We start from the raw sequence: 14,005 nt of genomic DNA, 5'->3' as shown, positions 1-14,005 counted from the left end.
ACACTCCTTGCATTAAAATAGATGCATCTCAAACCTTTGGTCTGAGAGCATCCCTTCTCTATCACCTGCCTATCCTCCCTCTCACACTGTCTACAAGCTTTCTCTATCTGTGAGCTAACCTCCTCTTCCCCAGTCTCTTCAGTTCAGTTCCCACCCCCCAACAATGCTAGTTTAAACTCTCCCCGGTAGCCTTAGCAAATCTCCCCGCCAGGATATTGGTCCACCTGGGATTCAAGTGCAACCCGTCCTTTTTCTACAGGTCACACCTGCCCCAAAAGAGGTCCCAATGATTCAGAAATCCGAATCCCTGCCCCCTGCTCCAATCCCTCAGCCATGCATTTATCTATTCTCACTGATGCGTGGCACCAGTAGTAACCCTGAGTTTACTACCTTTGAGGTCCTGTTTCTCAACTTCCTTCCTGTATTCTTTTTTCAGGACCTCGTCCCTTTTTCTACCTATGTTATTGGTACCAATATGTACCACGACCTCTGGCTGTTCTCCCTCCCACCACAGGATATCTTGGACGCAATCTGAAACATCCCGGACCCTGGCATCTGGGAGGCAAACTACCATCCGAGTTTCTTTCCTGTGTCCACAGAATCACCGGTCTGACCCCCTGACTATAGAGTTTCCTATCACTACTGCCTTCCTCTTCCTTTCCCTACCCTTCTGAGCCATAGGGCCAGACTCTGTGCCAGAGGCATGGCCACTGTCACTTCCCCCAGGTAGGCTGTCCCCCCTAACAGTACTCAAACAGGAGTACTTATTGTCAAGGGTTACAGCCACAGGGACACTCTTTAGTACCTGACTCTTCCCCTTCTGCCTCCTGACTGTGACCCACTTGTCTGTCTCCCGTGGTTCTGGTGTGACCATCTGGGTACAACTCCTTTCTATCACTTCCTCACTCTCCCTGACCATGTGAAGGTCATCAAGCTGCATCTCCAGTTCCCTAACTCGGTACCTTAGGAGCCGCAGCTCGACACACCGAGTGCAGATAAGGCTGTCCGAGAGGCTGGGAGGCTCCAGGACCCTCCGCATCTGACAACTAAGCACAGAAAACTGGCCTCACACACATAGTTCCTCCTTCCTGCAAGTAACAACGGTAAACCTAGCTCGCTTCATCCCGTTACCACCTAAGCCCATTTCGCCAAAGCCCTGTCACTCTGCTGCCTCTCACTCCACTGCCCGCTCTGAGTGCTGCCCGCTGGATATGACGATCTTTTTAAACCTTTCGTGCTCTACTGGATGACGTCATGCGTCTGCGCAATCTTGCCTCTCTTTTACCCCGAGTGTTAAAGACTGCCTTCACTGAAAATTAGCCATTCACTCACAGCTTTCTTGCTCCAAATCTCCGAATCTTGCTCTGCAATGTTTTAAGAACATACATATACAAATTACACCCATATGATGGCATCCAAACTTTGGCTGCTTGTTGTCCTCTCATCAAGTTAGACAGTTGACTCATAGAGTTGACAACAACATGGGAAATGAGAAGCAAAGTTCACAAGATAGTTGTGATGATGTTAAGAGGTGGTTGAAAGACCAGGTGCTGATACAGACTGATTGAAGGAAAGTGGTTGATGCAAGCGACAGATTTCAAAGGATTTTTCTGAACGCGAGGAATGCCACAGCTTAGCAATGATAAGTTATTCTGGGAATAAATGAAGAAAACATTGTCTATACATATAAAGTTAACTTTTAAGGATGGTTTATGGTTATGGTTTTGTTACGTCCGTAGCCCCCTCCTTTGTGAGAATCACAAGATCACTGTTGGGTTGGGTCAAGGGGCCCAGGAAATGGAAAAAGAGAAGTGCAGGCCGGCTCATTTCCCCGGCGATGTAAAGCTCCGGGACATGGCCATTGTCTCTTGAAGACCAATTTGTAGATTGAGCTACTATACTACGTGAACGCCCTCAGGCAAAGTGGGCTGGTTGAGGGAGAGAGTGCACACCCCCAACCTGATTGACATCTACGACCCTGAGAGTCAGGATAAAAGAGGGTCTGTAGGAACAGTCCCTCAGACACACCAGAAGAAATGTTAAGCGACCACGTAACAGCAGGAAGTCATCTGAAGGAGGCCACGTGCGTTCAATTCCGTGGCTGGAATTGGTGACTGGAACCATGGAAAACAGCTTTTAGCTAACAACGGGGGAATCCGCTCCCCTGACCCAACGGATTGGCATCATAAAAGACCTGGGCGTTTAAACCACATCGCTCTCAAACCCAACAACGCTGCAGCTTGAACGAACTGATAGTGACTGTTATCTTTCCATCGGACAATACATTATCCCCTAGACAACGATAGGACTATTTCTTATTGGTTATTATTATACCCGCGCTTTAGATTTAGTATTGACGACGTATATTATCTGTATGTTTGCATTAATCTTATTTTTGTGCCCTTTATCAATAAATACTTTTAAAAATAGTACCAACAGACTTCAACGGACCTCTCTATCTTTGCTGGTAAGTGATCCAGTTACAGGATTACAGAAGACTAATGCCTTCACCTGGCAGGCTGCCATAGGGCAGCTGTGAAAGTTATAAAAAAATTATTTTTATTTAATTATCTTGATACAGTGCACTCAATCTGATCTTCGTCTCCCTGACAAATAACCTCAGTTCTGTGGAGACCGGCAGAGATTCTTCGTGTAGCTTAATACGAATTTCATGGTCATTCACAGTCTGCTGTATACTTCCAAGTTTCCGATTAAGCGTTTTCAGTTCAGATTTAACCAGGTCGAAGGAATTCTGTAACAAGTCAAACTTGGATTCCAAGTCATCCAGAGAGACTCAATTTTTCGAGTCTCTCTGACATTTGTTGAGACATTTCAGCAAAAGTCTCTAAAGTAACCTCTTTTCTAGAGTGTTTTCTACTCATGGTGCTCTCACCGAGATAGGTTTAAACAGCAAAGTAAGCAAATAATTTCAGAGCACATAGCTACTGCAACCTACTCCATTACAGCCACCGGAAGTCTGTAATTACTAATTCCTTGTAATTACTACAAGGTTACTACTTCTGATAATAAGCTTTCTTGGTTTATGAAGCCTGAAGAAGCTAAGAAATTTTTACATAGTCTCCATGCTTAAATTCAAATTTGAGATGCTTTATGCTAAATGTTTTAATTTCAGGTGTTCAATCAAGTAATTGGCGCTTTGTTGATAACAAGGTTTCTTGGTTTTATGAAGTCTTAATCATTTGTTTGATTAAGTAACTGGTGCCTTGTTACCTTTCAAACTATGCAAAATATGCAGGCAGACTGCATCCATTTTCTCTTTTGTTGTTTTCCGCCTTTATATGGGTCCTCTAATGTTACTTTCTCTCAGCCTCTTTTTAAACAAAACGTTATACACTCTCAGTGTTATTTTTATTTTTACCTTCCTTTAATAATTTTGACTGAAAGTAATTATGTAGGGTATACGTGTAGTAATTACTGAGGAATTAAACTATAGGGTGTTTTGCTCTACTTTAAATTCATTCAGATTTTTCCTATCTTTTGATTATTTATCCACTTTTTGTTCTTTTACTGTTTTTCAATAGTATACAATATTCTATTGCTGGTTTTTGGTTTTTTTCATTATTTTACATTTTGTCATTTTGTTTTTTCTCTCCCTTGGATGCCTTAAATTAGTCATGTAGGAAATTATCTAAACCGCTTCCCTTTCTAATTATTTTCTATTTGTTTCTTTACTCCTTTTTTTTGCACCCGTGAGTATATGTTGTTTTACTTATTGATTTTCCTTATTTGATTTTCCTTATCTGTCTTTCCTCTTTACCGAGACTAATACTTATATTTTCCCATAGTTTTTTCTCGTAAATAGCGAACTTATTTACTTTGATATTTTATTTTTGTATACATATATTTACAATCGTTTATTCAGCACAGCTATGCATATATATTTTTTGGAGCCACCGGAGTTTTGGGTTGGGAATGTTAGAATTAGTCATCAGCCTCCCTTGGCTGATTTTTCTCTTTGGGAGGGGGGAGGGGGGAAATGGGTTCTTCCAGAAAGCTGTTTGGAGGTTTTTACAGTTTTATTTATTTGCTATCTGCATGTCTGTGATTACCTTTTATACATTACTAAAGGATACTTGATGGATTCTTTTATTAATATACTCAGCTTTAGTGTGAAAGGTCTAAATAACCCTGTTAAACAAAATAAGAGTTTCTCTTATATCAGCAAACTTAAAACTCGTATAATCTTTCACCAAGAAACCTGTATTCGTAAAGATGATATTTCATGCTTTTTCGAAGGATGGAAGGGTATACATTTTCACTCACCCTCTCAACTTAGATCGAGAGGCGTCTCTATCCTGTTTGATCAGAATGTATCCTTTATTCAACATAATGTAATTTCTGATACAAATGGGTACTTTTTATTGTTTTGGGTAGTCTTGAGAACAAACTAATTACATTTGCGAATGTACACGCACCAAATACGGATGACTCCTTGTTCTTTGAACGTCTTTTCTGCCTGATTTGAATCGGTATTCCTTAGTGATGGGTGGAGATTTTAATTTTTGGTTTGACCCTATATTAGATTGCTCTTCAAGTAAAACCCCTGTCACAAATAAACCAGTTCTGCTTTTTAAATCTTTTCTATTTCAATGTGGTATTCTCGATGTGTGGCGTTTTTTACACTCCCAAGAAAAGGAATATTCATATTTTTCTCAGGTTCATCATATGTACTCTCGGATTGACTACTTTTTTATAGATAGAAACTTGCTTCCACTGGTTCGATCCTCTGATTATAAGGAGATTGCTTTGTCTGATCATGCACCTGTGCTTCTGGCTTTAAGACTACCTGTTTACTCTGTACCAAATAGAAGTTGGCGTTTTAACTTATCATTGTTATCTGATAAAAATTTTCTAAAGTTTTTGGAAAACCATATTACTTTTTTCTTTAAAAGAAAATTTTAAAGGAGATATTGCTGGTAGTTTGGGATCCTTTCAAAGCATATATTTGTGGAGAAATTATCTCTTTACCTATATAAAGAAAAAAGCTGACAAAGAAAGGTCTGACCAAGCAGCGATATTAAAAGATCTTGATTGAAAGTATGCCCTATTTCCAGATCCAACTATATATAATAAGTGTATTGAAATCCGATCCAAGTATAATATTCTGCTGACTTAACCAATTGAACGACAGCTGTTGAGAGATAAAACTCAGTTTTACATTCACGGGGATAGAACAGGTAGTTTATTAGCCAATCGCTTAAAATCTTTTACAGCTAATTGTCAAATCACAGAAATTTTTAAAGATAATGGTACTAAGATATCCGACCATTCTGAAATTAACAACGTATTTAAAGACTTTTACCTTAAGTTGTATCAGTCTGACTCTTCTTTAGATGATACCTATATGAATGCTTTTTTCAGTAATATCAACATTCCTACATTGTCTGCTGATAGCCTAGCACAGTTAGTTCAGCCTATTTCCAATGAAGAAGTGGCTGAGGCTATATGTGCTGGTAAGACCCCAGGACCTGATGGCTTTCCTGGGGAGACTTATAAAACTTTCACTACGTTACTTACACCTTATTTATCCTCTGTTTTATGAGAGCCCTTTAAATCAGGTAAACTCCCTCAATCTTTTTTTGAAATTTTTATTTCTGTTATTCTTTTAAAAAAAAATCCAGCTGAGTATTCTTCACACAGACCGATCTCTTTATTAAATATTGATGCAAAAATCTTATCCAAAATCTTAGCTCGAAGACTTGAAAATATTTTACCATCTATTATATCACATGACCAGACAGGATTTATTAAACATCGTGACTCACATTTTAATATACGTCGGTTATTGAATGTGATATATTCACCATCCAAAAAATATCAGAGTGTATATTATCCTTAGATGCAGAAAAAGCCTTTGATAGGATTGAGTGGAATTATCTTTTTAAGACCTTAGAAAAGTTTAATTTTGGGCCTAATTTTATTCATTGGTTTAAATTAATTTATATGTCTCCTATCGCTCAGGTTATTACTAACTCTCAAATTTCTAAGCCCTTTAAGTTACAGCGGGGAACTAGACAAGGTTCCCTCTTAGTCCTTAACTTTTTGCTAAGCTATAGAACCCTTAGCAATAGCATTTCGAGAATCTAAGGACATTTCTGGTATTCTAAGGGAAGGTATGACTCATAAAATTTCATTATATGCTGATGATATTTTACTTTTTTATCTCTAACACTGAAACTTCTTTACCTTCTGTTCTTTCTTGAATTTCCCAGTTTAGTTCTTTTTCAGGATATAAGTTGAACTTACATAAAAGTGAGCTATTTCCTTTAAATGACCTAATGTCATCAAATACCAAATTTCCATTCCAAGTTGTTACAAGTCAATTTACATATCTAGGTGTAACAATTACTAAAAACTTCAAGAATTTATTTAAAAAAAACTTAAACCCCTTATTGAATTATGTGAAAAGGACACTTTCTAAATGGTCTCCTCTTTCTTTATCTCTAATTGGCTGAATTAATTCAATTAAAATGAAGATTCTTCCTAAATTTTTATATCTTTTTCAGGCCTTACCTATTTTTATTCCTAAGACCTACTTTGATTCTTTAGATTCAATTTTAACATCTTATATTTGGAATAATAAACAAGCTGGTTTAAGTAAAGTTTGCCTACAAAGAAATAAAGAGATGGGTGGATTCGCCCTACCCAATTTTAGGTTTTACTATTGGGCTGCCAATATAAGGAATATTACTTCCTGGTCTTATTATATTTATCATAGAGATTTTAATTCTGTAAAAAATTCCTCTATTGTCTCTCTTCTTGGATCATACTCTTCTTTTTCAGCAAATAAAATAACAGATAATTGTTAAGCAAACTTTAAGGATTTGGTCTCAATTTAGGAAATTTTTTGGTTTAGCAAATTTTTCATTATCATCTCCCATTCTCCTTAATTATTTTTTTTATCCCTTCCATGACTGACAAAGACTTTAAAGATTGGGATGAACTAGATATTAAGTGGTTTTAGGACCTATTTATCTCAGGATCTCTTGCTTCATTTGACCAATTGTCCCAAAAACACATTTTTACAGATACCTTCAAATTAGAGATTTCTTACGTTTCCAATTAGCTACTTTTCCTATAGGTCCTGATAAAAATTTAATGGACGATCTTTTAAATTTAAAACCTTTTGTTAATGGTTCTATTACCGGTATCTATAACTTGTTGATTGATTCTAGACAAGACTTTTTAGATAAAATAAAAAAAGCTTGGGAGGATGATCTAAATTGTCAGATTTCTGATGATAGATGGAATAAAATTCTTAAACGGGCTAATAAATAATCTTTCTGTGCTCGTCATTCTCTTCTACAATTTAAAGTGGTTCATAGAGCTTACATTTCTAAACAGAAGCTGTCCAGTTTTTATTCAAACATTTCTCCACTTTGTAATAAATGCAACTCTGCTGATGCCTCTTGAATTTATATGTTTTGGTTTTGCCCTAACATTGAAAAGTTTTGGTGGGAAGTATTCTATACCTTCTCACAACTTTTTAGGGTCCAATTTGACCCAAATCCCCTTACTGCCTTGTTTGGTATTATTGCAGATGAAGATATAACTTTAAATACTTCTAACCTACAGGTTTTAGTTTTTACTTCTCTTTTAGCAAGGAGAGCAATCTTGCTTAAATGGAAGGAGTCTACCCCTCTTATACATCTTCAATGGCTATGTGATATTATGTCTTATTTAAATTTAGAAAAGATCTGCTGCTCAGTCTTAAATTCGAAACAATCTTTTTATGATATCTGGGGACCTTTCCTAAATTACTTTTCCAATTTACAATGTTTAACAGTGCACAGACTTTTATGTATATTTTTATCTTCTCTTCTTAAGTGAATATGTTTTCTTTTTTAATTTATCTATTATCATCCATCAGCCTTTTTCTTTGGTAGTTGGTAGGGGGTTGACTTTTTTATACAAAAAATTTCTTTTATGATGTATGACCTATCTTTAAATTTTTGATTACAGAGTGGTATACCTTTATAGACAATAGACAATAGGTGCAGAAGTAGACCATTCGGCCCTTCGAGCCTGCACCGCCATTCTGAGATCATGGCTGATCATCTACAATCAATATCCGGTTCCTGCCTTGTCCCCATATCCCTTGATTCCCCTATCCATAAGATACCTATCTAGCTCCTTCTTGAAAGCATCCAGAGAATTGGCCTCCACTGCTTTCCGAGGCAGCGCATTCCAGACCCCTACTTCTCTCTGGGAGAAGAAGTTTTTCCTTAACTCTGTCCCAAATGACCTACCCCTTATTCTCAAATCATGCCCTCTGGTACTGGACTCTCCCAGCATCTGGAACATATTTCCTGCCTCTATCTTGTCCAATCCCTTAATAATCTTATATGTTGCAATCAGATCCCCTCTCAATCTCCTTAATTCCAGCATGTACAAGCCCAGTCTCTCTAACCTCTCTGTGTAAGACAGTCCAGACATCCCAGGGATTAACCTCATGAATCTACGCTGCACTTCCTCTACAGCCAGGATGTCCTTCCTTAACCCTGGAGACCAAAACTGTACACAATACTCCAGGTGTGGTCTCACCAGGGCTCTGTACAAATGCAAAAGAATTTCCTTGCTCTTGTACTCAATTCCCTTTGTAATAAAGGCCAACATTCCATTAGCCTTCTTCCCTGCCTGCTGCACTTGCTCATTCACCTTCAGTGACTGATGAACAAGGACTCCTAGATCTCTTTGTATTTCTCCCTTACCTAACTCTACACCGTTCAGATAATAATCTGCCTTCCTGTTTTTACTCCCAACGTAGATAACCTCACACTTATTCACATTAAACATCATCTGCCAAGTATCTGCCCACTCACTCAGCCTATCCAAGTCACCCTGAATTCTCCTAACATCCTCATCACACGTCACACTGCCACCCAGCTTAGTATCATCAGCAAACTTGCTGATGTTGTTCTCAATGCCTTCATCTAAATCGTTGATGTAAATCAGAAACAGCTGTGATCCCAATACCGAGCCCTGTGGCACCCCACTAGTCACCACCTGCCATTCCGAGAAACACCCGTTCACCGTTACCCTTTGCTTTCTATCTGCCAACCAGTTTTCTATCCATGTCAATATCTTCCCCCCAATGCCAAGAGCTCTGATTGTGGGACCACAATCTCCTATGTGGGACCTTATCAAATGCCTTCTGAAAATCGAGGTACACTACATCCACTGGATCTCCCTTGTCTAACTTCATGGTTACATCCTCGAAAAACTCCAATAGATTAGTCAAGCATGATTTGCCCTTGGTAAATCCATGCTGGCTCAGCCCAATCCTATCGCTGCTATCTAGATATGCCACTATTTCATCTTTAATAATGGACTCTAGCATCTTCCCCACTACTGATGTTAGGCTGACAGGACGATAGTTCTCTGTTTTCTCCCTCCCTCCTTTCTTAAAAAGTGGGATAACATTAGCCATTCTCCAATCCTCAGGAACTGATCCTGAATCTAAGGAACATTGGAAAATGATTACCAATGCATCCACAACTTCCAGAGCCAGCTCCTTTAGTACCCTAGGATGCAGACCATTTGGACCTGGGGATTTGACAGCCTTCAGTCCCATCAGTCTACTCATCACCATTTCCTTCCTAATGTCAATCTGTTTCATTTCCTCTGTTACACTATGTCCTTGGCCCATCCATACATCTGGGAGATTGTTTAAGTCTTCCCTAGTGAAGACAGATCTAAAGTACTTATTAAATTCTTCTGCCATTTCTCTGTTTCCCAAAACAATTTCAACCAATTCATTCTTCAAGGGCCCAACATTGTTCTTAACTATCTTCTTTCTCTTCACATACCTAAAAAAGCTTTTGCTATCCTCCTTTATATTCCTGGCTAGCTTGCATTCGTACCTCATTTTTTCTCCCTGTATTGCCTTTTTAGATAAGTTCTGTTGTTCCTTAAAAATTTCCCAATCATCTGTCCTCCCACTCACCTTAGCTCTGTCATACTTCCTTTTCTTTAATGCTATGCAATCTCTGACTTCCTTTGTCAACCACTGTGGCCCCTTTCCCCCCTTTGAATCCTTCCTTCTCCAGGGGATGAACTGATTTTGCACCTTGTGCATTATTCCCAAGAATACCTGCCATTGCTGTTCCACTGTCTTTTCTGCTAGGATATCCATCCAGTCAGCTTTGACCAGCTCTTCCCTCATGGGTCCATAGTCTCCTTTGTTCAACTGCAACACTGACACCTCCGATCTGCCCTTATCCTTCTCAAATTGCAGATAAAAACTTAACATATTATGATCACTACCCCCTAATGGCTCCTTTACTTCAAGATTGCTTATCAAATCCTGTTCATTACACAACACTAAATCCAGAATAGCCTTGTCCCTAGTCAGCTCTCGTACAAGCTGTTCCAAGAATGCATCCCGTAGGCACTCTACAAACTCCCTATCCTGGGGTCCAGCACCAACCTGATTCTCCCAGTTCACCTGCATGTTGAAATCCCCCATAACTACTGCGACATTTCCTTTGCCACATGCCAATGTTAACTCCCTATTCAACTTGCACCCAATATCCATGCTACTGTTTGGTGGCCTGTAGACAACACCCATTAGGGCCTTTTTGCCCTTACTGTTCCTTAGTTCTATTTACACAGACTCTACTTCTCCTGATCCTATGTCCCCCCTTGCAAAGGACTGAATCTCATTCCTCACCAGCAGGGTCACCCCACCCCCTCTGCCCACATTTCTGTCCCTACGATAGCACGTATACCCTTGTACATTCATTTCCCAGGTCTGATCTCCCTGCAGCCATTTCTCCGTTACCCCAACAACATCATAGTTACCCATTTGCACCTGAGCTTCAAGCTCATCTGCCTTATTTCTGACACTTTGTGCATTCAGATATAGAATTTTTAGCCCATTTCTCCTCTCTCTGTTTAAGTCACTGCCTATTGTGCTTAACCCAGCTCCCCGAACTCCCATTGGGCTATACACCCCTAGAATTTTGTTGTCCTTCCTAAATTTACTTATTCTTTCAGCACATTTAACTCCATGTTCCATCAGACCATCTCTCTGTACATGTGTCCTCCTTATCGCTTGTTCCGCCTCACCTTTCTCTACTACACACTTAATATTCCGGAACCGCGTAGTCCCCACCTGTCCTTTATTCTTCCTCTCGCTATCCTCTCTCACATTCTGGATCCCAGCCCCTTCCAAATTTAGTTTAAACCCCCCCAAGAAGCACTAGCAAACTTTCCTGCAAGAGTGTTAGTAGCGCTCCAGTTCAGGTGTAAACTGTCCCGTCGGAACACATCCCACCTTCCCTGGAACAAAGCCTAATTATCTAAAAACCTGATGCCCTCCCTCCTGCACCATCCTCTCAGCCACGTATTAATCTGTATAATCATTCTATTCTTCGCCTCACTCGCACATGGCACACGTAGCAATCCTGAGATTGTTACCCTGGAGGTCCTGCTCTTCAGCTTCACACCTAACTCCCTGAACTCACTACGCAGGACCCCCTCACTCATCCTACCCACGTTGTTGGTCCCTACAAGGACCACAACATCTGGGTTCTTACCCTCCCTCTCGAGAGTAACCTGCACCCGATCTGAGATGTCCCGGACCCCGGCACCAGGGAGGCAACATACCATCCAAGACTCCCGATCTTCCCCACAAAATCTCCTATCCGCCCCCCTGACTATAGAATCCCCTATCACTACCGCTCTCTTCTCTTCCCTCCTCCCCTTCCTAGTCGAGGGTCCAACCTCAGTGCCAGAGACAGGACCACTGCAACTTGTTCCTGGTAGGTCATCCCCACCAACAGTATCCAGTACGGTATACTTATTGTTGATGGGAACGGCCACAAGGGTGCTCTGCTCTCTCTGTCTGCTTCCCCTGCCTCTCTTGACTGTTATGCTATAACATTTTGATCAATTTTATCACAATATATGAATGTACACAAGTTATGTTGAGATGTGTTGCACTCTGTAAATCTTGTTTTTTTTTCTCTGAATAAAAATATTGTAAAAAGAAAGAAAGCTCTGTGGAGACCAGTGGACCAGGCTACCATTTGAAGTGGTTGCCAAAATATGATGAAAGGTTGTTCAGCCCTTAATCTCTAGATCATGTTACATCAATAGTAAAAGACCAGCATCTGATCAGAACCAGATGCAGTCACAAGTTGCTGGCAAGTTTCCAGCATTTGAATTTCCATTCCAAACTTCCTCCTAACATTGGTGAGAGAGACTGTAATTGCCTCCAACGTGTTAGAGACGCAGAGTCTGCTGAAGTGTGCAGTTCTCCAGTGTTCGAGTCAAAGGCTTTGAGATGGCAGGTGAGTTTAATTTTAGTAGTTAATGTGAAGAGGGTGTAGTAGATCGTTGTTTCCTTGTTCAGGCAGTTTGGGAGTACATTTTAATAATTCCATAAAAGCCACTAAGTCTGTTTAGTACAATCCAATCCACAGACTCAGAGAAATGGTTGAACATGCATTTAAGACCCTTTTGTTTTCATAACAGATTTCATTCATTCAGAACTGTTCAAAAGGGACTAGCGTGCGTAAGCACCCAGTTCATACCTGCTATACAAATGAACATTTTTTTCTGTAATTGTGATGGAAGTATCATCTCCTTGGGGGGCGGGGGGCGGGAGGAAAGTTTGGCGCAATTGCACTGCAGGTAATTCAGGATGATCCTGACTTCTGTGTGGTCTGCACACTATTCCTTCTACCCTGTGGGTTTGCTTGGGTTATCTCCCACATCCCGGAGATGAGCTTGGTTATATGGCTAATTGCACCTGGTGTAGGGATCTGGCAGAGGAACTGAGAGAGTGATGATTGGGAAAAATTAATGGGCAGATAGTGTTACAAGGAAATCAGTGGGGTGTTTTTTTGAGAGATAGCATGTATTTGCTGACTCAAAGGACCTCCATTAATGTCAAAAAAAGTACCTAAAATGTATAGAAATTACTTTATCAGGGAAACTCATATATCTCCCGTTCGAAATCTGTTGGATTTTAAGCATATTACACAGTTTCAAAGATATATATATATATATACACACACAAGTTTGCATTACTTTAGATATTTTTATTTAGCTGGTCTAAAGATCAGTTTAGAATTTTTTTCAAATCAAATCAAAGTGAAACCTGGGGTTAACAGTCTGCTGGTGTTAACTCAAGCTGCACAACAGCTTGACTAAATTAGAAACTACTCCTCTTTCAGTGTTTATATGTAAATAAAGTAGATGGAAAAATAACAAACATCCTAATCAATTTGTAACTCTTGACATTTTGCTTTATTGGTAGAATTTATTCAGATGTTCCATGCAATCTGATGTTCTATATGCTTTAAAATGAAAGTAGGTCACATAGTAATAAGAAGGGATTTATAATTAAAGGGACACTGTCAGTGTTGAAACTATCTAGCAAATCTTTGGTAGGAAAGTAAATGTTTTCATTACTATGATAATCTGTTACAAAAAATGTCATGATGCTCCATCATAAATCGAATAATTAAATTTACTTTGTGAATTAAAATTTCTCATTTAAGAAGACAACATGCCTTTAATGATTTGAATATTCTGCATACATGATGTGTGGGGCAATTTACATAAAGCAAATTTATATGCACATTTCCATCATGTGTCAGATAGCCCGTTTCAATTGTATTTTAGGTCAAGTTGTGCTGCATGTGTGCTTAAGAGGGAAGAAAAGAAAAAGCATTCAGCTTGTTTCAACATGGCAAATAGTGAGTGAAGATCCCAGAGTATTTGCTTTGTTTGCCTCCATTGGCTTTTATTTTTATTTATTAAATGTGAATGTTGATAAAAGAAAGTGTGATGTAGTAAACTGTGGAGCGAAGTCTCTCTGGACAGGAAATCAGAACCCACTCCATTCAATGAGGCTGAAGTTGCAGGGGATTATTTGCGGAATGTGGAGGCTGGTGGGATGAATGGTGTGGTCAATGGGATATTATCCTGCACCGGATGAAGAAAAAGGGTTGAGAGTAGAAGTACCAGAAAG

At 39.5% G+C, this 14,005-nt stretch overlaps 1 protein-coding gene across 3 annotated transcripts in view; it reads left to right on the top strand.

Annotated features, from left to right (window-relative positions):
• Positions 1-12,217: 12,217 nt before the first annotated feature.
• The window catches only part of LOC132399747 (protein-glutamine gamma-glutamyltransferase 2-like), an 86,412-nt gene continuing 84,624 nt past the window's right edge, over positions 12,218-14,005 (top strand). For 2 of the 3 annotated variants that reach the window (XR_009514057.1, XM_059980455.1), the window contains exons 1-2: positions 12,268-12,317; positions 13,657-13,730. Coding sequence is in view for 2 of the 3 variants with exons in the window: in XM_059980455.1 (XP_059836438.1) it covers positions 13,721-13,730 (10 nt within the window). In the remaining variant the exon portion in view is untranslated. Of the gene's footprint in view, positions 12,318-13,656; positions 13,731-14,005 lie in introns of all 3 variants that reach the window. The other variant, XM_059980456.1, reaches the window with a different exon arrangement.

This window comes from Hypanus sabinus, chromosome 9, assembly GCF_030144855.1.
Source record: "Hypanus sabinus isolate sHypSab1 chromosome 9, sHypSab1.hap1, whole genome shotgun sequence".
Classification (NCBI taxonomy): domain Eukaryota; kingdom Metazoa; phylum Chordata; class Chondrichthyes; order Myliobatiformes; family Dasyatidae; genus Hypanus; species Hypanus sabinus.
Note: the sequence above shows the minus strand (reverse complement) of the source record. Positions and strands in the feature narration are given on the sequence as shown.